Here is a 27,984-nt window from a genome sequence, read left to right as displayed (position 1 = left end):
TCAGGCTCTGTGTATAAAGTGTATATGAAACATAAATGAATTTCATGTATGTACACAACCTGTGTTTGAGCCACACAATTATTGAAAATATTGTATAAAATGACCTGCAGGCTGTGTGTATAAGGTGTATATAACACATAAATGCAGTCTGTGTTTAGATTTGAGTCTCATTTCCAAGATATTTTATTATGGTATGCTTATATTCCAAATTATAAAGTATTCCGATATCCAAAATAACTCTGGTCCGAAGCATTTTGGATATGGGAACAGGGGCAAATGCAGGATTTCTATATATACATATATATATATCTACAGTAAATATATATATATACTGTATATAATCTATATATTTACACACACACACATATATATATATATATATATATATATATACATGCAGTAAATACACACCAGCATATATATATTATATATACAAATGCATATTGATATGCACACACATACATGTCACACAAATTACACACACACACATTACACATACACTTACCTGGCAGTGGTTGTAGAGATGGGGACAGGACCTGTCACTGTCATTAGGCCCCTCCCCCTACTGACAAATGCCACGAGTTGCGGGTGAATCGGGAAGGGGCAGGGCTAAATGACGCGATTCTAATGGAATTGCATCATATTGGCTCCGCCTCCTCTCGATTGACCCGCGATTTGCAGCATTTTGCCGTGAGGGGGGCGGGGCTTAATATTATGGGGCTTGCTCATCTTGTCTGTCAGGGGTGGTTTCTGGGTAATCAGAAACCCCCCCTGCGTATGTATATGTGTGTGTGTATATATATGTATATATGTATATATTATATATATATATATAGATATATAATGTATGTGTGTGTGTGTAGATGTAATAAAAGGTCAATTTGTGCCTTAGTGTTGTCTGTTGGGCTTTTTGCAGGTGCAGCAATATCACTTTCTCCATGAAGCAGCCGGGTGGCCTCTGGCAGTGTCTCAGGAAATAGCCGAAATCCTGCAGCATGGACCTAAGGCTTTTCACCAGACATGGAAGCAGAGTGGTCTAAGACAAACGCTTCGTCATGATCTCCCTTTGTACTTAGAAAAACTTAATAATTTGGTACAACAGATGCAAACAGAATTGCAAAGTAAGTTATTATCCTTTTTTTCTCTGCCTTTTGTACCTGTCATAGTGCACTGTAAGTCATAGTATTTCATAACATAAGGGTGAACAAATACTAGAATCTTAGACAACCGTAAAATTGATACACACCCTTGGAAGCCGTTCTAATTATACATATTATGTGTTTGGATTTTATACAGTACTTCTAAACATATAAGGCAAGTCAAAATATCCAAATGAAAGCATTGCACCCAGACAGGGCTGTAACTAGGGCGGTACGACCGGTTGCTGCAATGTTCATTTGCCAGGCGCCCGCTAAGATATTGTCACTAGCGGTGTGCCCAGCGGCTCCTTCTCAGTACTCCGAAGGCTCGAATTCAATCCTGAGCTCTGGCTTCCACAGTGTATGTAGGGAGAGACGTCATGACATCTCTCCCATAGTGCCTAAAGCACAGTGGAGCTGTCGGGCGCAGCAGGGCACTACTGTGTAAGGGGCACTGTTTGGCATAATGTGTAAGATACACTACTATGTGGCATATCTATAAGGAGTTTTACTCAGTGGCGTACGAGGGGGTTGTAAGTGGGGCACATTAGTGGCCGGTGCTGGGACAGTGTGTCTGTTTCCAGCGTCATTGAAGAGTGGTGGCAATTTGAATTTAGTTCCAGCCACAAGCCATTGACGGCTCGCGGACCAGCAGCCAATAGAAAGCGTCCGTGTCATGGCTGGCCCCGCACAAGGCATCTGATGCTCTTGGGTGGAAGAGCCAGTTTGGCGGCAGTGGGTGAAGGAGACGGAGAGGGATTTAGCGCAAAGAGCTCTGGCGGCTGCGGTAGAGGCCAGAAGACGCCGAGCTCAAGAGAGACAGAGCTCTAGCAGTGGCGCCACTGGCCAGGATGGGCCAGCAGCAGAAGAATGCAGCTGAGGTTCGGAGAGTGCTGCAGTGGTGGGAAAGTAAAAGAGCTAAAGAAGCTCCCCACTGCAGCCGCTCCATCCGGACAGGTAGGCCCTCTATGAGGCCTTCCCATCATTAACCCCTCCCTAGACCACCAGGTTGTTGGGCACTAGGCCTGCTGGAATAATCAGGCCATAGGCCTGTGGCACTGATAGATGGGCTTTAGGCCTCTGCTCTTGAGGCTGTAAGTGACCCTGGGCAATAGGCTCAGGCTACATAAATTGGGGGGGGGCACCATTTATCAACTTGCCCTGGGTGCCAAAACCAATAGTTAGGCCCCTGATACTACTGTGTAACATATGATCTGTACATGGGGCTCTATTGTTTGGCGTAACATGAATAAGGGGCACTACAGTGCAGTGTAACGTGAATAAGAGGACACTACTGTGTGGTGTAATATGAATAAGGGGCACTATTGTGCGGTGTAATGTGAATAAGGTGGCGCTACTGTGTGGTGTCATTTGAATTAGGGCTACTACTTATTTCCCAAGCAGGGCCGCCATCAGGGGGGGTCTGCCGGGCCTGGAGTCCCGGGCCCGGAGAAAGCGGGGGCCCGGTGACAGCAGAGCAGAAGATAATAATTGGGGCTTTGGCAGCCGGGAAGAAACAGCGCCGCCGATGGTATTTGAAATATGGCACCATCCGCGAGCATTTACTGCTCGCGGACCGGCAGCCAATCAGGAGTGAACGTTCCTGATTATCTGCTGGTATGTGAGCTGTGATTGGCTCGCGGCCAACGCCATATTTGAAATGCCTCCGACAGCGCTGTTTCTCCCTAGCTGCCGTTATATATCTGCACTGTTGTCTCCCGGGCCCGCTTAAGAAACCAGGTAGGAATCGGAGTCCCTGCTCTATGCCCCTCCACCTAGTGCAGCCTGCCTTTCCTACCATAACCCCCTACTCCAGTTAGCCTTCTCTGCCCTGTGCTCCCACCCCCCAGTGCAGCCAGTCTTTCCTGCCCTGTCCCCCCTTCCCAGTCCAGCCTTCCCTGCCCTGTGCCTCCCCCTAGTACACCTAGCTTTCCCTGCCATGCCCCCCACTAGTCCAGCCAGCTTTCCATGCCCTGTGCGCCCCCCAATTAAGGTCCAGCCTTCCTTGCCCTGTGCACCCCCAGTCCATCCTTCTCTGTGCCCTCCAGTCCAGGCTTCCCAGCCGTGTGTCCCCATGTCCATCCTTCATTCCCGACCTCAAACTTTGAGAGTTTTTAAACTAGTTTACTCACCAATTGACGTCCCACCCCCCAGTGTAACTCCACCCACATTATACACAGCTCCTCCCACCTCTGCACTATCCCCCAGGGGGGCCCTGCCTATTTTGTCAGTACCGGGCCCCACGATTTCTGATGGCAGCCCTGTTCCCAAGTGTATATGAGCAAACACAAGTATATAAATGTAATTCAAATCAGGCACCTCTGTGTATTCTTAATCTTTTTTGTAACTTTTACACCAATATATGTGCCCAATCCAGTAACTAGTCCAAAGAGGGATTATTTCCCTGAACCTCCTTTGTCCAGGCACGTTCTGTAAATCCACCATATTGACACTCATAAACAGATTTTTGACAAACAAAAGTGAAAAGCAGTCACACTGACATCTCAAGCATGGAATTGTAGATTGTCCTTAACAGGGCTATTTTTCCGGAAAAATAGGTTCAGGAACTATGTGAGGAGCTACTGGGAGTGGAGCTATAGAAAAATTATATTATACTTACATATCTATTATGTATACATATATATAGTATTTAGAAAAGTAGGCACTCAAAAGAGCCTTTTAAATAAAACATATCTTACTAAAAATACATTTTGGCCCAGGACATTATGTCATAGTTAATGAGAGGTTCAGGAACTGAGGACCTCATTCAGAGTTGGTCGTTGCGGCTGCACGGTCGTACGCCACCGATGTTCGCTAAACTGCGAATGCTTAAAATTCGCAATGCGCGTGCGCAAACTAGCTATTACGATCAGAAATTGCTCTCTCCTTCAACTTGGCCAGGTCGTTAGTTTGAGTGACAGGATGAGGCATTTGTGGGTGGTAACAGGGGAAGATGCTTGTGAACGGGGGAGTGGAGATCCCAACGCAGGCGTGCCTGACTATGCAAACGGCGTTTTATGGGAGTGCATAATTAACTAAATAGTGTCATGGCACATGTGACATGGGAGGTTTTTACACTGACTTGATCGTAGTGCTTAAGATAGGGTATGGTCAACCTTAAGGTCTACGACGAGCTCCGATGGTCTCGATTAATCCTTATATGCCCGGAGATGACGTGTAATGGGAACGAGAAGGGGGCGTTTTATTAGTCTTACGGCCGCATCTTCCCCACGCTCGTCCAGCTAACGATCCCATCTTTAACGAATCAACTTGCGAGCGCTTCATTTGCATATCCGGCCCCTTTTACCTTACGACCGTGCGACCGCAACGACCGACTCTGAATGAGGTCCTGAGTTTCTGCTTGTTCCTGCTGTCCTTAAGGACCAGATCTGATAGGGTGTGATTAGCATATGCAGAGAGTATAGTCTTGTATACACAGGTAAGTGGCTCTCTGTCTGTGGAACAGCTTTAGTGCTAAAAATTTGTGCATATGTATGTGAATGATTAGTAACTATTTTAAACCAAACTAAACTTGTATATTTATCTTTAGAGGTTTATTAAAGATCTGTTTTAGCTTAGCTGGCCTCTGTAATTCTGGACCTTCTACTGTTGGCTTTGGAGTATTGTATTGTTTGGCTTCAAGTGCAGCCAGAGGCTAAATGCTGTTTTTACCATCAAATAATTCAATGGAATTAGAAGCAATTGGAAAATAATGAAAAAACACATATACCAGGCAAAATGATTCATGTTTTAAAGTATGCATTCAGTTTCTAATATTGCTATGCAGGGAGTGTCTGCTTAGTTGGTTTTTGTAGCATGTGGAGGATGCAATCAGACCATTCTGACTAGAGATGAGCGGTTCGGTTTTGGGTTCCAAGTCGCACCAAGTCCCGGCTCGGATCACTTTGGGGTTCTGGGTAGAACTGAGTCCCGATTTGGGTCTTCTCGCCAAGTTCAGAATTCGGATCTAAAAAACGTATCTCATGTGTTTTGTATTGCATTTAAGTCCCTCCCTCGTGGTTTCAGCTGCTGTAAGGTGGTAAAAATTTACATGAAATGACTGGTAATGAATGTTATTGATGTTAATATTATTATAGGAACAAAAAACAAGTTCACGTTACAGGATTTGAGCTATTTTTATCAATTTATCAAGGAAACCAAAACACTTAAGAGTGGTTTTGCCAAAACCAAAATACGAGGATGATTTAGAACCAAACATGTAGGGGCTGTGCACATATTTGATTCTAACCAATCAAAATGCAGTCACTTAGACCAGGCAAGCTGGTTGTAAAATGATACCCCCATGCAGTCATTCAGTTTGACCACCCATTGGCTAGTTACACATTGGCAGTATAAAAAGGCCAGTGATACAACATGTCAGACTCACTGAGATAATCAATGCTTACACTTCCTGTTGGGGAGGCTAATGTACACATTCCATTGACTGAGTTCAATGCATTTACAGTAAATGCAAGTAGGAGCATGATGCAGCATCCAAATGCACTTCTGCACTACTAAATCTCCTGTATGCAAGTTGGTATGGAATTTCCATTCCCGTACCTGTTTGCAGGGCTTTACTAGATTTAGATAATGGTAGCAAAAGCATGAATTTCCATGTCAGTGGGTAAACCTTCAGTCTTGAGGATGCAGCTGTAAGACAATACCATGGTTATATGATATGTGACTAATTACATAGCCATCCTCAGGAATTTCCTAAAACTGCGCTAATCAGCTTATGAATAAATGTGCTCCGCTGCATCTTTTTCTGGATGTCTGTACATTTCCTTTAATCACATGGCCGGTGCTATACTGTTCAATAGAAGACTGCACTGAAAATTCTAATACTGTGTCATTTTAGAGCCGCTTTCTACATTAAAAGATGCTTATTATGATGCCAACTTAGAACCACTGGACAATGTTTGGCGAGAAAAGACAGAAGCTTGCCTCCACCAAATCAATGCATATCTCCCAAGTATCATTAAGGAAGATTGGTTAATGGAACCTATTAGACACCTTTTACATGGCGTAAAGGCTGGCTTAGATATGGTGAGTATTTATTTAACTCTGAAGTTTTGGCATGACATCAGTACTGAAATACAGTATTAGATTATCCTTTACATAGCTGATATGTGCTGCAAGTTTTGCAGAAATGTTAAATTCAACATATGCAATGTACAACTGAGAGGAATATTAATATTATTATTATTTATTATTATTATTATTATTAATAATAATAATTGTCCACCACGGTGAATTGATAGTGCTATAGAGATGCTAGTGATGGGAGATTCAGAGAATTAGTGATTAGAGGCATAGAGCCCTATTCATTTTGATCCGAGCCGTCATACTTTTTCGCGGCCCGGACTTTCCGCCCTACTTCGCCTGTTTTGTAGGCGGAAAAGTATCGCACGCGTGCACGCTTTATCCCGTATTCAATTTCAAAGTATGCGAAAACGGGACCCGGCGAAACTTGAACAGGCGGAAAGTACTGTCAGATTTGGGGAAATCAGCCTGACACCCCCCAAAAGATGCTCTGATATGGGGGTTCCCTATGGTACCCCCCGATTTGGCTTGCTGAAGGTATTAGATGTTTTTAAACGGGCACAATAGCTGCTAAATAGCGTTTTTCTATACGTGATGCAGAATAGTATATAGGAGATTTTTTTCAAGAAAATAACTTATCCCAGCAAAGTTGGGGTACTTGAAAATGGGGGTCAGCATATTTAAAAGTTGCTAAAGTGAAGTTGAAAAAAATCGTGAAAAATCCACCTGCCGCAAGCACCTGCAATAAAAAAACGCTTGGGGCATACTTGGGGACCCCCCCAGAGTAAAGTTTGCTAGTTTTTAAGTTTGTACCCCAAGATTTTTTTTTTCGCCCCCTTTTTCAAAGTCATTTTTTGGGGTGTCCTTAAGTGTTTTTTAAAATGTTTTTGACACAGATTACCATTGGGAGACTGTCTGAAGGCTGCACGGGGGTTCTCGCAACATTGCACTCCAAAACCCCAATTCTGCACTTTTTTCCGCCTGCTATTCATAGGCGAAACTTTTCCGCCTATTACATTTCATTGGCGGAATATTGAATATGGTAAAAGTCAAAAAGGCGAAAATGACATCGGCAAAAAGTTTCTGCCAAAAACACGCGGAAACAGACTTTTCGCCTCAAATTGAATACGGCCCATAGTTATTAAAGGATATTTGCTGGATATTCCCAAAAACAGCCCCCATATGTTTATATGGGGACTGCCAAACTGTTGGATTTACCAAGCTCTGAAATGTGATGCATTCCGGAGCTTGGCCCAGGCTGCTAACACTACCTGAAGTTGGCGTTAGCCCATAGTAACGTACTGATGGCCTGCACATGCATTTTCATGTTGCGACTTTAGGCAAAAATAGTTTATCACATTATGATAAATAAGGCACTAAGGGCCTGATTCAGACCCGCTCGCGAGCGCACAGCGCTCGCAAGCTGGTCGATGGTGGCCCAGTGCGCATGCGCTGCGCACGCCACGCCCGTGTGCAAGCCCCGTAGCGAGTGAGAACTTCACTCGCTCCGGGGATTGGTACAAGCCGAGGCGGCTGACAATGTTGATCGATAGCTCGCCCCATTTTGTAGGCGGGTAGGGGGGTGGCTGCACAAACAGAGGCATTTCCGAAGGAACGCCTGCCGTTTGTGGGCGGCCCTACTGACATCACGAGTTCTGGAACCCTATGGCACATGTGCACCACTGAGTGTATGCAGTGACTGCTGTTGCTTATGGGATTGCTCCAATTTGAGCTGGAGATGGAAAGCCATGGGCATTCCTGGGCAGTTACTGGGAGGTGGTCTGAAGTGAACACAGAAAGAGGCTGTCACATGGTTGTGTTATGCGAGTGTCAGTGAATGAGGCAAATGTTCTCAAACGCAGATCCACCACCACAGAGGACAATGTTTAGAGGTTTTTCAGAGAGACAAGAGACACAGGACCTTATCCAGAGTCGGTCACGAGCGCTGAGCGCTCGCAACCAACTCGATGTTGGTCCACAGGGCATGTGCATGACAGAGACTGCTCCGTCGTGTGCACGTGCGAGCCCCCGCTAACGACGGCTCGAAGCAGACGGAGCGAGCTGTCGATGTTGATTGACAGCTCGCTCCGTTTGCTGGGCGGGCAGGGGGCGTGCCCGGCCAAACGGAGGCGTTCCTTTCGGAACGCTTGCCGTTTAGTGGACGTCCCCACTGACATCATCAGTGATGTCAGTGGGGAGCTTCCTGCTCAAACAGAGCAGGAAGCTCCCTGGGGCTTAAGGTTGACGAGACCCTACCCTAGGGTCTCGTCGTAAGCCCCGATGGTCGCGATGGTCTTGACCATCGCGCCCATCTCCCTTAGCGGTCGTTAGAGCTGTGGGTGTTAACCCACAGCCTAACGACCGACATGGAGGCGGCCGTTCAGGATGCAAGCGGCCGCCCTGTTTCTGAGTGACCACTTGAATCCTACGACCGCCTCTGAATGAGGCCCACAGCGCCATCCATAGGCTGTTGTAAGTACCGATGGTGCACCGATGGTGGAGTGTTTACAACTATAGTTAGAGTTTCACTGTCCACGAACATTGAAAGTGGACGTCCCAGAGCTTCTACAGTCCGTCGTAAGCTAGTACACAAGGGGGACACTGAAACTAGCATTTGCATATTACCACCGCTGCGACTCCACCAGAATTTTCACCTGCACATACATTAACGACCACCTCTGAGTCAGGCCCTAAGGCCCTGATTCAGACCCACTCGCGAGCGGCTGTCCGCTCGCAAGTGGGTCGATGTTCTGCACTGAGCATGCACACGACGGAGGGAGCTCCGTCGTGCGCATGCGCCAGACGCGTCGAGCAAAGGAAAGTCCTTCGCTCGTTGTGTCTGATCAAAGGGGGCGTGCTGTCGATGTTGATTGACAGCACGCCCCCTTTGGTGGGCGTGCCGGGGGCGTGCCTCCCTGACGGGGGCGTTCCCAAGGGAACGCCTACCGTCAGAAGCCGGCCCACTGACATCACTAGTGATGTCAGTGGGAGTGATTTTGGCTCTGGTAGAGCCAAAATCACTCCGGGCCTTGCGGTTGAAAACCTCAACCGCAGGCTCCGGCTCGCAGTTTCGATGGTCGCGATGGTCACAACCATCGCGGCCATCAAACTGCACGCTCGTATAGGCTGTGGGTGGTGACCCACAGCTATACGAGCGTCCAGGAGGACGCTCCATTTTTATGGAGGACGGCCCTCATTCAGAGCGTGCGCTCTGCTCAGAGCGTACGGCTCTGAATGAGGCCCTAAGTCTGTAATATGTGTTTAGCAATCTCTCTGTAAATTGTTAGCACTATACCATGGAACTGATTCCAAGTTTGGAGCAAAGCAAAAAAACAAGTAACTTACGGGCTGATTCAGTTGCGTGCAGTGCTGAACGCAGATTCCCTATTATCAGGAATCTGTGCGTGCACAGGACCCACTCCATGATTGTGCAGAATGGGTCCTGCATAATCGCATGCAGAACCTTTTCTGCCTCTGCCTGATTGACATTGGCATTTAAGGGGGCGGGGACGGAAGGCGATCCTAGAAACGGGGGCATGTCCTCCCCTCTTTCCGGGAGTGGCAAGGCCATTGACTGCATCAACCGATGCAGTTTGCTGGCCTCACAAGCCGGCCAGCTTGAGTAAGCTGAGGCTTACTCAGCTTGCCGGCGGCCCGGCGCCGTCCACGATCGCGACCATCTACCACCTCGGTCGCAGTGCTGGGATCGCAAATGCAGCATATTAGTAAGGACAAAACTGCAAAGCTGCCTGCGTGCAGCTTTGCAATTCCGTTCGATGCAGAATCACCCCACAGTACCATGGTAAACCATGTTGCATTGCAGGTGGGGCAGATGTAACGTGTGCAGAAAGTATTAGATGTTGGAGGGGGGTGTCCAAACTCCGATCTAAATTGCAGGGTAAAAATAAACTGTCCAGCATGCGTGGGCTACAGGAAGAGGAGTAGCATGGAAACATGGCGTCCGGAGAAAGTGCATGTCATGGCGCCCCATAGTAGAGGGAAGGGGCAAAGAGCCGATCACAGGATAGAGGGGAGGGAATTAAAGAGGTGAGAAGTGACGGTAATCAATCTAATAGGAAAAGGGAGGTGACAGAAGATAATCAGGAGGGAGGGCTGGAGGGGAGGGCAGCTTGAGGGAGTATGACATGTAGAAATGGATCTCAGATCCGTAACTTATTTAGGATATAGAGCAAACAAACCGAGATAAAACTAACAGGTGGCTGTCATACTGTGCAGAGCCCCATGAATTCCGGAACCCTGGATGGCGCCCTCTGTCCATTTTGGCGTCCAGATCTCATGCTCCACTGGAACCACCCTCGCTGCACCCCTGGCTACAGGCAAAAGCAGCCAGCACTTTCCCTATATGCAAGAAAAATAAGTGTTGCACTTTAATTTGCTTTGTTGCTACTCAGTAATCAGTATGTGTCTGTAGTGCCCTGGAAGAAACATGTCTGGTAGAACTATACTTTAATCTGAATACTAAATCACATTTTTTAGTAAAAATATTAACACACCATTTTTTTATATTTTTGTTATTTTCTTGGCTTTTATTTGCTTACAATTTTTTAAATCTCAGGTAAGAAATACGTATTCCATGTAGCCGACAAGCAAATGGCCTCCCTTCTCTATGTAAAATGTTAATAAAAAAAATCTTTTATTGTTTTGTATTGTTTTCACAGCAATGATCTTAATAGACCAGTTTAATAGATACCCCTATGGAAATGTTCCAATGATTGTGTTTATCTATTCTAATTTAAATTAAGGGCATCCAACAGCTGCTGAAGTGGACTGAGAACAAGCTTTCCAAAGCAGTAAGCAGGATTCGGAAACCTCTGACTGGCCTATTCAGTTACTCCAGGTATACTGCCCTATTGTATACAGTATCTATATATGTGGTTATTTGTGTACAGCCAGACAGGGCCACTGTGAGTTTGGGCAGGTGCCATTACTGGAGGGAGCTTGACCAAGTCCAGGGGCATAGTCACACCATTGCGTGCCATTTAAAAAAAGCTATTGCCTTGCCATACTTTGTGTCATACTTTGTGTACATGTTTGGGGGAATTGTTTAGATGCTGAAAACATTTTTTATAATCTCAAAGGAAAAGGTCTGACAAAAACATTTGCACATTTTTAAAAAAAAAAAGCATCCATTGACTACTACAGCCGAGACATCCACTGTAAGGGCTTATCCAGTGTGGTATCATGTCAGGTGGTAGACAGTAACATTCAAAATGTTGACACCACAATGTCAACATTATAATGTCGACATGATCAAACAGTTGACATTCACCATGTCGGCATCCTCAGACATCGACAGCTTTACAGTGTCGACATCTGAACTGTTGCCATATTAAATGTTGACATTCTGAGAATATCAATGGTTAGGAACAGGCGCCACCAGGAGGACGGTTAGGCTGCAGGGGGAGGTAGACACTAGGGGGAGGTTTAGGGGGAGGTATAAGAGGTTTAATACTATACTCACCAGAATGCTCAAGCATCAGAGTTCTGACCCAGGAATGCACCGCATATGACTGCCGGGATCCGGACGACGTTGGAGCCGCCAGGAGAAGGTAAGACACCACTAGACTATTGGGGACGATTATCATCGTGTAGACATGAGGAATGTTGACAGCTCGACCATGAGAAATTCTCATATCAACCTGATGACTCATCAAATCATACCACATCTATCCAGTATATATAAAATAGCAGCCTATTCATAATGAACCAGCGAAATGACTGAGTTATTTTATGGTTCCAAATAACTGCATTAAAGGTATTTTCATGAATATTGCTACAACCCTTGTAAGCTGGGCCAGGGACTGATGTGAATGACTAAATACTCTCTGTATAGCACAGAGTAATATGTGCACACTCTGTGATCACGCTGAATGCAAAAAAATTGCGATCCTACTCCACAGTTTCTGGGTCCTATCACAATTTATGCCACACTACCTGTAGCGTGTAAAAACTCACTATAGCGAATATTTTGTACTGAGCATGACATGAGGAGAAGGGCACAGGGATGGGAGGGTGAGGGGGCACAGGAGAGCAGAAGGGGTCCAGATATAGGATTTTAAAAGGGTCATAATCTATGTATAAAATAGTACAGACCAATGGGTTTATCAATAAGAAACATCAAACACGTCAGTCCAAGTTGTATTATTACCGTAAGTAAAGTGTCGTCGGCACACCACAGTTATACCCCGAAACATGCATCACTCTGTGAGTAATAGAGCCCTCAGTGTCTCTAAGGCCTGGTGCTGTGCCCCTCAGTGCTTCTAGACAGGACCCTTCAGCTGAACTCTCCTCTCCTTGTGCTGTGGGGCTCCTCTGCTAACGGTGGTGAACAGCAGGTGGCGCCCTGTCACAGATTTCTGCAGGGTGCTTAGTGAAATAGGTGTGAGAGGAGCTGCATCATTTAGTTGATGGAAATGGATCTCTATTCATCTCATAGGTGAAGCCTCCTGGTGGCAGAGCAGTTGTGAGGGAGCTGGAGGTAGGCACAGCCCAGCTGCAGTCTCATCACTGTCCTCAGCTGCCATGCTCTCAATTATTTTAATCAGCTGGAAGAGCCAGGAGCTCACGGTCCTCGTTACTTTGCACTCCCAGCTCAGCCTCGCACAGGCAGTCAGGCACTCTAGGAGGCAGGACACTTGGAGCAGCGTGAAAGTCAGGTGGAATGTACAGTCGGCAGCTATTGGATGAGACATCCCCGGGCTGTGATTGGTTGGTGAATGCTGCCAGCGGGGATTGGCTGCTGTGTGTGTGCAGCAGCTGCCAGTCACCGCCAGCAGCATCTCCACAACCAATCACCGCTGGCGGTGACTGGCTGTTCTGCGGTGCGCACACAGCGCATCCTGGGGGACCCGGTCATTTTTAAAAACCGAGTCCCTCACATCCTGGGGGACCCGGTCATTTTTAAAAACCGAGTCCCTCACTTCCTGTATCGCGTAAAAACGCGCTATAGCGCGTATTTCTTGATCACTGACACCATGGTTAATAATAAAAATATAAGTAAAACCCACAAACTGCTTCTGTGTAGAAAGATGGTGGACATCGAGAAACTTGGGGTGGCGACAGGGAGCGTTCCCGAAAATGAGGGCGTGTTTGCCCCATTTTCTGGACATGACGAAGCCAGCAGCTGGGTCCTTGGACACAGCTTTTCTGGCCTCAGCAGAGTGACTGCCAGACATCCTGGGTAACATGAGGATTACTCAGGTGTCCAATATTCACGTAGAGGATCCGATGCTACGTTTTCAGAAGCAGCAGCAGATCAAAAAACCTGGTAATCTGCATCTTTTTACATAAGAATCCTCCTGCGGAGTTTGCATATTTTATTACAGCCGCTGTGTACAAAGACGCAGGGACTGTGCTATAGCGTCTATCTCTGAATCATGCCCCACATCCACTAATACTTCTATCTAATATTAATGACATGACCAATAACGGGGTAAGGGTGGTGGGAGATTTACAAAAATCATTGAAAAAAGAATTCCATATTTTATAGTAGCCCATAAAAGTTGGATAGTGGTTGTAAGTTAAATAAAATGTAATATATAGCAAAGCACGATGGGCAGCAGCAGTGAAGCATACTCAGTACAATATAATATGGTGCATTGTACAACTATGTGTAATGCAGTACTGTTATTGAGTTCAAGGTGATCTGATCAAGTAAATGACATGGACGTACTGTAGGGAAATACTTAACACATGAAAAACCACTATTCCTGATGGATGCAAAAACATTGGAATGACTATACACAAAGGACCTCATTCAGAGCCGCTCGCAAACGCTGTGCGCTCGCAAGCGGTCTGATGGTTTGCAAACGTGCATGCGCATGCTTCATTCTGCGCGTGCGCAAACTACTCGCCCGCTCGCTCGCCCAGCAAAGACAGCCCAGTGAAATGAGTGACCGGAGAGGCCGTTTATGGATGGTAACAGGGGCAGGACACTAATAACGGGGGTGTGGAGGTGCGAACGCAGGCGTGCCTGAGTGTTTCAATTGCGTTTTTAAGGCATGCATAATTAACAGGCAGCGTCATAGTACACGTCACATGCCTGTTTTTTACACTGAAGTCCTCGCAGTGCTTGCGGCAGGGTAAGGCAACCACAAGCGCTGCGATCGCAACCGATGGTGCTCGATGTACCAATGTTTTAATACACTTCCTGGAGATGACGTGCGCTAGTGGGCGTCTCTACATTCGCTAATGGGTGTCTGCATACACAAAGCGTTCGCTCGCACAGCCAAAGTGTGTGTGCCTATGCCTTGGCGAGCGATCGCTTCCCATGTCGTCACTTTGACAAATTTGCATACGCTGGATGCGAGCGATCGCATCTAGCGAGCGGGTCTGAATCAGGTCCAAAGTCACAGAATATATATATATACGCCCCAGAGAGATTTCCAGTGAGAACACACCCTATATATATATATATATATATATATATATATATATACACAGCTTGAGTCTCCCATATCCAAAATGCTTGGGACCAAGGGTATTTTGGATATCGGAATATTCCGTATTTTGGAATATTTGTATACCATATTGAAATGTCTTAGGAATAGGGCCCAAATCTAAACACAGAATGCATTTATAATTCATATACACCTTATACACACAGCCTGAAAGTAATTTTATACAATATTTTCAATCATTTTGTGGTTCAAACAAAGTTTGTGTACATACATGAAATTAATTTATGTTTCATATACACATTATACACAAAGCCTATAGGTCATTTTATACTTTATTTTTAATAATTTGTGCTTTAAAGAAAGTTTGTGTACATTGAGCCATCAAAAAGCAAAGGTTTCACCATCTCAGTCATGCTGAAAATATTCCGTATTTCGGAATATTTGGATATGGGAGACTCAACGTGTGTATATATATATATATATATATATATATACACAAAGCAGTGCACCGGCACTCCCACACTCTGTGTCAAAAAAGGCATGTAGCCCAATCCTTGCTCTGGTGCCCTCCAAGGGGGACAGCACCCCCAAACTGTATAAACAACAAAAAAAATCAGGCGGCACTCAGAGTCTTAGTACATACAATACCCTCACCAGAGGGATTTAATGGTCAGATTGACCATTAAATCCCTCTGGTGAGGGTATTGTATATACTAAGACTCTGCGTGCCGCCTGATTTTTTTTTTATATATATATATTAGGGGTGTGCACCGGCCACTTTTCGTGTTTTGTGTTTTGGTTTTGGATCTGGATCTTTCTTCGTGTTTTGGATCTGGATTGGTTTTGCCAAAACCACCCTTCCGTGTTTTGGGTTCTGGGTTTTGTGTTTTGGATCTGTATTTTTTTTTTAAAAAGCATAAAAACATCTAAAATCACAGAATTTGTAGGTTTTTCTGCTCCTATGCTATTATTAACCTCAATAACCTTAATTTCCACTAATTTCCAGTCTATTCTGAACACCTCACACCTCACAATAGTGTTTTTATGTCCAAAAGGTTGCACCGAGGTAGCTGGATGACTATGCTAAGCGACATGAGTGGGTGGCACAAACACGTGGCCCATCTAGGAGTGACACTGCAGTGGCAGACAGGATGGCAGTTTGAAAAACTAGGCCCCAAACTGTACATAATGCAAAGAAAAAAAAGAGGTGCAAGATGGAATTGTCCTTGGGCCCTCCCACCCACCCTTATGTTGTATAAACAGGACATGCACACTTTAACAAACCAATAATTTCAGCGCCAGGGTCTGCCACACAACTGTGGCTGAAATGATTGGTTCGTTTGGACCCCCACAAAACAAGCTGGCAATTAATCTGTCCCTGCACAAACTGGCTCTACGGAGGCAAGATGTCGTCCTCATCTTCCTCATCCACCGATTCCTCACCCTCTTCAGTGTGTACATCCTCATCCTCACAGAGTATTAATTCGTCCCCGCTGGAATCCACAACCACAGGTCCCTCTGTACGTTCTGGAGGCTGGTCTCCCTGGAAGAGTTGATAATTAATTTTATGAACATCATCTTCTCCACATTTTGTGGTAGCAACCTCCTACGCCTTTCGCTGACAAGGTTCCCGGCTGCACTAAACACTCTTTCGGAGTACACACTGGAGGGGGGGCAACTGAGGTAAAATAGAGCCAGTTTGTACAGGGACCTCCAAATTGCTTCTTTTTCCTGCCAGTACAGGTACGGACTGTCTGACATGCCTACTTGGATGCTGTCACCGATGTAATCCTTTAACAGACAGACGCACGCTTGTCGCTGCTGCTTTGAGGATGCAAGTGCGGCTACAGCCCACACAATTCACAAAGACAGAAAAAAAAAGAAGAATATTTTTATTGTTTGTGGAGCGCACTTTGAGGGTTACACCACCCTTTAACAGACAGACGCACGCTTGTCGCTGCTGCTTTGAGGATGCAAGTGCAGCTACAGCCCACACAATTCACAAAGACAGAAAAAAAAAGAAGAATATTTTTATTGTTTGTGTAGCACACTTTGAGGGTGTCACCACCCTTTAACAGACAGATGCACGCTTGTCGCTGCTGCTTTGAGGATGCAAGTGCGGCTACAGCCCACACAATTCACAAAGACAGAAAAAAGAAGAATATTTTTATTGTTTGTGTAGCACACTTTGAGGGTGTCACCACCCTTTAACAGACAGACGCACGCTTGTCACTGCTGCTTTGAGGATGCAAGTGCGGCTACATCGCACACAAGTCACAAACACATTAAAAAAAATAGTTTTTTATTTTTTGGAGCACTTTGAGAGTTACACCACCCTTTAACAGACAGACGCACGCTTGTCGCTGCTGCTTTAAGGATGCAAGTGCGGCTACATCGCACACAAGTCACAAACACATTAAAAAAATAGTTTTATATTTTTTGGAGCACTTTGAGAGTTACACCACCCTTTAACAGACAGACGCACGCTTGTCGCTGCTGCTTTGAGGATGCAAGTGCGGCTACATCGCACACAAGTCACAAACACATTAAAAAAATAGTTTTTTATTTTTTGGAGCACTTTGAGAGTTACACCACCCTTTAACAGACAGACGCACGCTTGTCGCTGCTGCTTTAAGGATGCAGGTGCAGCTACAGCCCACACATTTCACAAAGACAGAAAAAAAAAGAAGAATATTTTTATTGTTTGTGTAGCACACTTTGAGGGTGTCACCACCCTTTAACAGACAGACGCACGCTTGTCGCTGCTGCTTTAAGGATGCAGGTGCGGCTACAGCCCACACATTTCACAAAGACGGAAGAAAAAAGAACAATATTTATACTGTTGGTGTAGCACACTTTGAGGGTGTCACCACCCTTTAACAGACAGACGCACGCTTGTCGCTGCTGCTTTAAGGATGCCGGTGCGGCTACAGCCCACACATTTCACAAAGACGGAAAAAAAAAGAACAATTTTTTTATTGTTTGTGTAGCACACTTTGAGGGTGTCACCACCCTTTAACAGACAGACGCACGCTTGTCGCTGCTGCTTTAAGGATGCAGGTGCGGCTACAGCCCACACATTTCACAAAGACGGAAAAAAAAAGAACAATATTTTTATTGTTTGTGTAGCACACTTTGAGCGTGTCACCACCCTTTAACAGACAGACGCACGCATGTCGCTGCTGCTTTGAGGATGCAGGTGGAATCTAGACGGGATTTGGAACCGGGGACACACTACCTCCATCAATTGTCTAAATCCCACTGCACTAATGGCGGATACCGGACGCACGTCTAACACCAACATAGCAGTCAAGGCCTCAGATATACGTTTTGCTTCAGGATGACTGCTGTCGTACTTCATCCTCATCGCTAGGGACTGTTGGAGGGTCAATTGTTTAGTAAAAGTAGTGATGTTCCTACTTCCTCTCTGGGATGATGAACAACTCCCAGAAGCAGCAACAGCACTAGGAGGAAGTGGTTCTTGATCTTTCCCTATTTTATTTTTATCGGAGAAAGTTTGGTCCTCCATTTATGTTATATTGATATATACGTGCGGCTAAAGCGCACACAAACACAGAAAATATTTTTTTATTTTTGCTGGAGAGTAGTGCACTTTGTGGGTTACACCACCCTTTAAGAAATGAGCCAGCCGGCCCTTTACTTATGACACAGGCGCACGCTTGGCACTACTTTGTTGATGCACATGCGGCTACTGCGCACACAATTCACAAACACAGAAAATATATATTTTTTTGGTTTGGACTGGAGTGTACTTTGGGGGTTACAGCACCCTTTAACGGTCAAGCCAGCCGGCCCTTTACTTATGACACAGGCGCACGCTTGGCACTACTTTGTTGATGCACGTGCGGCTGCTGCGCACACAATTCACAAACACAGAAAATAATTTTTTTTTGGTTTGGACTGGAGTGTACTTTGGGGGTTACAGCACCCTTTAACGGTCAAGCCAGCCGGCCCTTTACTTATGACACAGGCGCACGCTTGGCACTACTTTGTTGATGCACGTGCGGCTACTGCGCACACAATTCACAAACACAGAAAATTATTTTTTTTTTGGTTTGGACTGGAGTGTACTTTGTGGGTTACAGCACCCTTTAATGGTCAAGCCAGCCGGCCCTTTACTTATGACACAGGCGCACGCTTGGCACTACTTTGTTGATGCACGTGCGGCTACTGCGCACACAATTCACAAACACAGAAAATAATTTTTTTTTTGGTTTGGACTGGAGTGTACTTTCGGGGGTTACAGCACCCTTTAACGGTCAAGCCAGCCGGCCCTTACTTATGACACAGGCGCACGCTTGGCACTACTTTGTTGATGCACGTGCGGCTACTGCGCACACAATTCACAAACACAGAAAATTATTTTTTTTTTGGTTTGGACTGGAGTGTACTTTGGGGGTTACAGCACCCTTTAACGGGCAAGCCAGCCGGCCCTTTACTTATGACACAGGCGCACGCTTGGCACTACTTTGTTGATGCACGTGCGGCTACTGCGCACACAATTCACAAACACAGAAAATAATTTTTTTTTTGTTTGGACTGGAGTGTACTTTGGGGGTTACAGCACCCTTTAACGGTCAAGCCAGCCGGCCCTTTACTTATGACACAGGCGCACGCTTGGCACTACTTTGTTGATGCACGTGCGGCTACTGCGCACACAATTCACAAACACAGAAAATTATTTTTTTTTTGGTTTGGACTGGAGTGTACTTTGGGGGTTACAGCACCCTTTAACGGTCAAGCCAGCCGGCCCTTTTCTTATGACACAGGCGCACGCTTGGCACTACTTTGTTGATGTACGTGCGGCTACTGCGCACACAATTCACAAACACAGAAAATATTTTATTTTTTTAGCACTTGGGGGGAGCACCCCTGATGGACAGAGCACCCCCTGGACAACACTACAGCACCCCTTTAGGACTGGGACACTGCACAGGACTTTGGAGTGGACACAGCCCCTATGGAGAACTGACTGCACAACACAGTCCAGCCAGCCCCTATGGACTTTGAAGTAGTGGACACAGCCCCTATTAACAACAGCAGCACAGCACAACACAGCCAGCCCCTATGGACTTTGAAGTAGTGGACAACAGCAGCACTACACTACACTACACAGCCCAGCCAGCCCTAACTCCCACCCTCCCTCTTCACTGTTCACAGCCGAGTGAGAAAATGGCGCCGACGCGGGTACCTTATATAGGGTCCAAAACCCGCGAGACTCGGAAGGCGGGATGATGACGTTTTGCCTCGATTTCAGATCCGAGTCATGCTGGAAAAGTCGAGCCTGACTCGGATCGGACTCGGATCGGAGGGGCTCGGGGGGGTTCGGATTTCAGAAATCCGAACCCGCTCACCCCTAATATATATATATATATATATATACATATATATATATATATATATATACATACAGTCAGGTCCATAAATATTGGGACATTGACAGAATTTTCATATTTTGGCCTCTATTCACCACCACAATGGCTTTGAAATGAAACAAACAAGATGTGATTTAACTGCAGACTTTCAGATTTAATTTGAGGGTAGTTACATCCAAATCAGGTGAACGGTGTAGGAATTACAACGGCTTCTATATGTGCCTCCCACTTTTTAAGGGGCCAAAAGTAATGGGACAAACTAAACAATCCTAAATCTAACTTTCACTTTTTAATACTTTGTTGCAAATCCTTTGCAGACAATTACAGCCTGAAGCCTGGAACGCATAGACATCACCAGACGCTGGGTTTCATCCCTGGTGATGCTCTGCCAGGCCTCTACTGCAAATGTCTTCAGTTCCTGCTTGTTCTTGGGGCATTTTCCCTTCAGTTTTGTCTTCATCAAGTGAAATGCATGCTCAATCGGATTCAGGTCAGGGGATTGACTTGGCCATTGCATAACATTCCACTTTTTAGCCTTAAAAAACTCTTTGGTTGCTTTTGCAGTATGCTTCGGGTCATTGTCCATTTGCACTGTGAAGCGACGTCCAATGAGTTCTGAAGCATTTGACTGAATATGAGCATATAATATTGCCCGAAACACTTCAGAATTCATTCTGCTGCTTTTGTCAGCAGTCACATCATCAATAAATACAAGGGAACCAGTTCCATTGGCAGCCATACATGCCCACGCCATGACACTACCACCAGCATGCTTCAATGATGAGGTGGTATGTTTTGGATCATGAGCAGTTCCTTTCCTTCTCCATACTCTTCTCTTCCCATCACTCTAGTACAAGTTGATCTTTGTCTCATCTGTCCATAGGATGTTGTTCCAGAACTGTAATGGCTTTTTTAGATGTTGTTTGGCAAACTCTAATCTGGTCTTCCTGTTTTTGTGGCTCACCAATGGTTTGCATCTTGTGGTGAACCCTCTATATTCACTCTTGTGAAGTCTTCTCTTGATTGTTGACTTTGACACATATACATCTATCTCCTGGAGAGTGTTCTTGATTTGACCAACTGTTGTGAAGGGGTTTTTCTTCACCAGGGAAATAATTATTTTGTCATCCACCACAGTTGTTTTCCATGGTCTTCCGGGTCTTTTGGTGTTGCTGAGCTCTCCGGTGCATTCTTTCTTTATAAGAATGTTCCAAACAGTTGATTTGGCCACACCTAATGTTTTTGCTATCTCTCTGATGGGTTTGTTTTGATTTTTCAGCCTAATGATGGCTTGCTTCACTGATAGTGACAGCTCTTTGGATCTCATATTGAGAGTCGACAGCAGCTGATTCCAAATGCAAATGTCACAACTAGAATCAACTCCAGACCTTTTACCTGCTTAATTGATAAAGACATAACGAGAGAATAGCCCACACCTGTCCATGAAATAGCTTTTGAGTTGATAGTCCCATTACTTTTGGCCCCTTAAAAAGTGGGAGGCACATATAGAAACCGTTGTAATTCCTACACCGTTCACCCGATTTGGATGTAATTACCCTCAAATTAAATCTGAAAGTCTGCAGTTAAAGCACATCTTGTTTGTTTCATTTCAAAACCATTGTCGTGGTGAATAGAGGCCAAAATCGGAAAATTCTGTCAATGTCTCAATATTTATGGACCTGACTGAATATATATATATATATATATATATATACATATATATATATATATATATATATATAGTATATAATATATTAGGGGTGTGCATCGGCCACTTTTCATGTTTTGGTTTTGGATCTGGGTCTTTCTTTGTGATTTGGATCTGGATCGGTTTTGCCAAAACCAGCCTTCCGTGTTTTGGGTCCTGGGTTTTGTGTTTTGGATCTGTATTTTTTTTAAAAAAAGCATAAAAACAGCTAAAATCACAGAATTTGTGGATTTTTCTGCTCCTATGCTATTATTAAACTCAATAACATTAATTTCCACTCATTTCCAGTCTAGTCTGAACACCTCACACCTAACAATATTATTTTTAGGCCATAAGGTTGCACCGAGGTAGCTGGATGACTATGCTAAGCAACACAAGTGGGCGGCACAAACACGTGGCCCATCTAGGAGTGACACTGCAGTGGAAGACAGGATGGCAGTTTGAAAAACTAGGCCCCAAACAGTACATAATGCAAAGAAAAAAAAGAGGTGCAAGATTGAAGCTGTTGATGTGTCACGTTCCGCTTCAGCTGACAGTGTTTTCACCAGCAGGTCTTTGCACCTCTGCAGGCTTGTGTCGGCCGGAAAGAGAGACACCACGTAGGCTTTAAACCTAGGATCAAGCACGGTGGCCAAAATTTAGTGGTCTGATTTCAACAGATTGACCACCCTGGAATCCTGGCAAAGCGAATAAAGGGCTTCATCCACAAGTCCCACATGCTGAGCGGAATCGCTCCGTCTTAGCTCCTCCTTCACTTTCTCCAGCTGCTTCTGCAAAAGCCTGATGAGGGGAATGACCTGACTCAAGCTGGCAGTGTCTGAACTGACTTCACATGTGGCAAGTTTGAAGGGCTGGAGAACCTTGCCCAACACGGAAATCATTCTCCACTGCGCTTGAGTCAAGTGCATACCCCCTCCTTTGCCTATGTCATAGGTGGATGTATAGGCTTGAATGGCCTTTTGCTGCTCCTCCATCCTCTGAAGCATATAGAGGGTTTAGTTCCACCGCGTCACAACCTCTTGCTTCAGGTGATGGCGGGACAGGTTCAAGAGTGTTTGCTGGCGCTCCAGTCTTCGGCACGCAGTCGCTGAATGGCGAAAGTGGGCAGAAATTTTTCGGGCCACCCAAAGCATCTCCTACATGCCCATGTCTTTATTCAGAAAATACTGCACCACCGAATTTATTATTTGAGCAAAACATGGGACGTGCTGGAATTTGCCCAGATGTAATGCCCGCACAATATTGGTGGCGTTGTCAGATATCACAAATCCCCAGGAAAGTCTAAGTGGGGTAAGCCACTGGGCGATTATTTCCCTCAGTTTCTCTAAGAGATTGTTGGCTGTGTGCCTCTTACTGAAACTGGTGATACACAGCGTAGCCTGCCTTGGAACGAGCTGGCGTTTCTGTGATGCTGCTACTGGTGACGCTGTTGTTGTTGCTGCATAAGGTGATACATCTACCCAGTGGGCTGTCACAGTCATATAGTCCTTAGTCTGCCCTGTTCCATTTGTCCACATGTCCGTGGTTAAGTGGACATTGGGTACAACCGCATTTTTTAGGACACTGAGGATACTTTTTCTGACGTTTCTATACATTCTCAGTATTGCCTGCCTAGTGAAGTGGAATCTAGATGGGATTTGGTACCGGGTACACACTACCTCCATCAATTGTCTAAATCCCACTGCACTAATGGCAGATACCGGACGCACGTCTAACACCAACATAGCAGTCAAGGCCTCAGTTATCCATTTTGCTTCAAGATGACTGCTGTCATACTTCATCCTCCTTGCTAAGGACTGTTGGAGGGTCAATTATTTAGTAAAAGTAGTGATGTTCCTACTTCCTATCTGGGATGATGAACGACTCCCAGCAGCAGCAGCGGCGGAAGCAGTAGGCGTAGCAATGCAGGATCCTCCGGAGGAATCCCGGATAGGAGAGTCAGTCATGCCAGTGACAAGGCCTGCAGGACTACTTCCGATCCTAAGGAGGAAATTGATGAGGAGGGAGTTTACAGTGTGGTTTGCAGGTGCTTGGATACAACAGGACAAAGGGATTTAGGTGTCCCTGGACTGCTTACGGTCTTAGACAAAGTTTCTGAACTTGACAGTAACTTTTTATGAACGCGCTGCAGGTGACGTATAAGGGAGGATGTTCCTTGGTGGTTAACATCCCTACCCCTACTTATTTCACCTTTACACATGGTACATATGGCAAGACAGTTGTTGTCTGGATTCGGATAGAAATATTGCCAGACCAAAGAGGTGGAATGTTTGGTCTACTGCCCAGGCATCACCGTGATGGGCTTTTTCATCCCACGGACAGCAACCATCTCCCCCGGAGCATGATTTCAAACCACATCACCTTCAGAATCCTCCTCGCCAACTTCCTCCTCAGCGCCAGCTACACCAGTATCCTCATCCTGCTGTACTTCAACAGTGACATCTTCAGTTTGCATATCAGCAAGTGGACTGTGGGTGCTCCTTCCAGCACTTGCAGAGGGTGTGCAAATGGTGGAAAGAGCCCCCTCTTCCCGTCCAGTGTTGGGAAGGTCAGGCATCGCAACTGCCACCTTACTTGGACTCTCCTTGGGGATTTGTGATATCTTCTTAGAACGCACAGTTCTTCGCTGTGCTTTTGCCAGCTTAACTCGTTTGATTTTTGTAGTGGGAGGAGGGCTTCGATCGTCATGTGAAGCTGAACCACTAGTCATGAACATAGGGAAAGACCTTAGCCGTTCCTTGTCACTCTGTGTCGTAAATGGCATATAGGCAAGTTTACGTTTCTCCTCAGATGATTTAAATGTTTTTTTTTAAGGTCATTTTCCTGAACTTTGGCCCTCATTCAGACCCACTCGCAAGCGGGCGCACGTACGTTAGGCGTACGTACAAAAATATTTAAATTCAATGGCTCGCTCGTATTTTCGTTCGCATCTAAAATTCCTCCCTAAACTCTGACGACCCCTCCTCTAACTAACGAGCGTACGAAATAGCGAGCGTACATCCCCGAAATGGCTTGAAAGGAACGCACGCACACGTATAAACAGGAAGTGGCCTTGTCAGATGTCGATTACCTGCTCCTTTATTCTGCCTACCTCCATCAATCGTATCATGCCAATCAATGTATCAATTAGCTTAATTGTTTGTTTTTTTTCAACACAATGCAAGAAACTTTACTCTTGTCCGTGTTTGTGTTTACCCGCAGAATACGTACGGATGAAACATTCGCTTTTATTGTTCAAAAAACATGTGAACCACAATTAAACAATTGTACTATTGCTGTGGATCCCCGCATATTTCCCTGGGTTCATTTCTTTATTTAAATTTGCTTACGCATGTCACTGCATCAAGCCTATCATAACTCTCCAGAGATTTCTGGCCCTGTCGAACACATGACTCATACACTAACCAATAAAATTGCTCCTGTTAATTTCCAAAATACATTAGCCAATCAGAAAATTTTTACACACTTTATCAAAAATGATTTTTAAGAAAAACACCATTGCCATCATGAGAGCCTCCGCATTCACCAGGCGTGAGCTGCTGGTGCTTACGGAAGTCATGGATCGCCGGATCACCAGCCAGCCTCAACCCATGACCAACCGGCAGAAGCGCTCCGCGTATGCGGAGGTACGGTCCCGCCTGCGGTCCTTCGGCTCACGCCGCAACATCGGGCAGCTGGAGCGCAGGTGGTCCGACCTGCAACGGCGAACGCCCCGCTTGCTGGCATGCTTTCGCATGCAGATCCTGGCAAGTAAGTGTTATGTATTGTGGTTTTAATGTTTGTGTTTGTGGGGCAAACTGCGTGTGCATGTTTTCCTGTCTGTTCTATTTATTATTTGTACTCATATCTGCGTCTGCATGTTTTCCTGTCTGTTCTATTTATTATTTGTACTCATATCTGCGTGTGCATGTTTTCCTGTCTGTTCTATTTATTATTTGTACTCATATCTGCGTGTGCATGTTTTCCTGTCTGTTCTATTTATTATTTGTACTCATATCTGCGTGTGCATGTTTTCCTGTCTGTTCTATTTATTATTTGTACTCATATCTGCGTCTGCATGTTTTCCTGTCTGTTCTATTTATTATTTGTACTCATATCTGCGTGTGCATGTTTTCCTGTCTGTTCTATTTATTATTTGTACTCATATCTGCGTGTGCATGTTTTCCTGTCTGTTCTATTTATTATTTGTACTCATATCTGCGTGTGCATGTTTTCCTGTCTGTTCTATTTATTATTTGTACTCATATCTGCGTCTGCATGTTTTCCTGTCTGTTCTATTTATTATTTGTACTCATATCTGCGTCTGCATGTTTTCCTGTCTGTTCTATTTATTATTTGTACTCATATCTGCGTCTGCATGTTTCCCCTCTATTTCTGTTTTTTTAATTCTACTGCTATTTTTTTTTGTTTTTTTTTATTTTAATTTATTTTTTTTAGTTTGGTTGCCCGGATTTGTCCATAAACTAAACGCAATTTCTTTGACATATTTTAGGGGGACAGCCAAGACTCCGCCGTCACCGTCCGTCCAGACGGCGTTCCCGCCCACTCTCCCCAACCCCCAGCCAACACTCCACCCCAAATCTTTCCCCTATTCCCCACTCCTCCCCATCCTTCCCAGACCCTCTCCCGGAAATGTCGGGCCTCCTTCCCCTCCGTCCCACTTCCCCCTCTCCTCCACCCACCCCTCTTCCAATTACCCCCTCCCCGGAGTCCAGCATAACTCCGCCCCATTCTTTGGGGAATGACGGATCCTCCGAGGAGGATCATGGAGGTTTGGCCGGAGCTCCCGTTTTGTCTCCCGGTATGTTTTTTTTTTTTTTTTTTTAAAGCACAAACTGTTTGTATGTAATCATGTGTCGTGCCTTTCTTCGTGTTTTTGTGGCTTGACTTTTGTTGATTGTGAAGGTTTGCCTTTACCTCTTCCTGGTGATTTAAGCATACACATATCATACCTGTGGGAATTTGTACCTAGGCCTTGTATTTTTGCCAGCCCACCCTTTTTATTTTTGTTTTTGGGTTTAGGAGTGATTTGGGTTTTTTTTTAAATTTTTCTGTGGATTCCCTATTGTTGTATTAACCCACACACTTTTCTCACCCACAGAGGAACAGAGGCGTCGGCAAGAGGTGGCGGATGTTGTGGGGCAGATGCGCCAACATGTAATCGGCCTTCTGGTGGCCCTCGACCGGCTGTCTGGCCTCCTTCGGCATTAGTTTTTTTTTTTGGTTCTATTTTCCAATTAAATTTATTAAGACAAATATACGTTGTGGCTCATTTTTAAAAACCAAAACCAAGATAGTTTAGCCTGACATAAGTAGACTGTTCCTGCAAGGATTTCCCTTTTTTAAAAGTTAGATTGTGTTTTGTCTTTGTATGTCAAACAGACACCAGAAACACATAACAGTAACAATGTCATTTCCCTTTTTGGGTGTAGTGTCAATTACAGATTTCTACATTTTCCAGGTTCCTACTTGGTGCGCAAGCTGCTTAGGCCAATCTTACAAATCCCAAGGTTGGGCCAGGCTTCCTTTTGGTGTGGATTGGGAAGCTGAAAACATATTTCAGTTTTGTTCAACTGGCGTCAGTACTGGTTTACCCCTTAGTCAAATGTAACTTGTGTTAACCTGGTTACACTTGCTGTTAACGTCCCAAAAAAGGAAGACCATTTCACTCTTCAAACATTTATTCACAACATAACAGAGAAAACAAAGTGGTCACTCCCAAAAAAAATACACAGTGATAAATTCAAATACAACACATACCAAGAAATAATTAAATAAAAACACAAAATCAAGAACTGGTTGACGAAGGACCATGCCAACATGATTCCACAAACATGGCGTTGCGATATGGGTTCCAGAATATATGCCCAAAAGGACCAGATCCAGGTTTGGTAAGGGTAGCAGGAAGTAGTGAGCGTTGGAGTGCCAAAGATTATGTGAACAAACAGAAGATGGTGAGAAAAATAAAAATAAATTAGATGTTCGCCAAAAAACACAAACACATTAGGTATAAACACTGGAGTTTTGTTCAAACTTACCTAAAAAATCTGGCCACCACATCATCGCGTATGGCCCCCCCACATACTGACCTTCGACCAACCTCGGGGGGGCCATCCTCAGGTAAGGCATCCTCTGGCTGCATTGGGACACCACTCCTTATGGCAATGTTGTGAAATATCCCACACAGGACCACAATTTTCGACACCATATCCGGCACATACATGAGCTCGCCACCAGAGCGGTGGAGGCATCTGAATCGGCCTTTTAAAAGGCCGATA

The 27,984-nt window shown here is 45.2% G+C and overlaps 1 protein-coding gene across 1 annotated transcript in view; it reads left to right on the top strand.

Moving 5' to 3' along the window:
• Positions 1-27,984, top strand: part of APOLTP (apolipoprotein lipid transfer particle homolog) — a 345,964-nt gene that overhangs the window by 291,878 nt on the left and 26,102 nt on the right. Inside the window, exons 52-54 of the mRNA XM_088466926.1 lie at positions 917-1,121; positions 5,998-6,185; positions 10,946-11,040. Coding sequence (XP_088323052.1) covers positions 917-1,121; positions 5,998-6,185; positions 10,946-11,040 — 488 coding nt within the window. The remainder of the gene's footprint in view (positions 1-916; positions 1,122-5,997; positions 6,186-10,945; positions 11,041-27,984) is intronic.

The sequence above is a fragment of the Taudactylus pleione genome, unplaced genomic scaffold, assembly GCF_031769625.1.
Source record: "Taudactylus pleione unplaced genomic scaffold, aTauple2 ptg000066l, whole genome shotgun sequence".
NCBI classification, from domain to species: domain Eukaryota; kingdom Metazoa; phylum Chordata; class Amphibia; order Anura; family Myobatrachidae; genus Taudactylus; species Taudactylus pleione.
Note: the sequence above shows the minus strand (reverse complement) of the source record. Positions and strands in the feature narration are given on the sequence as shown.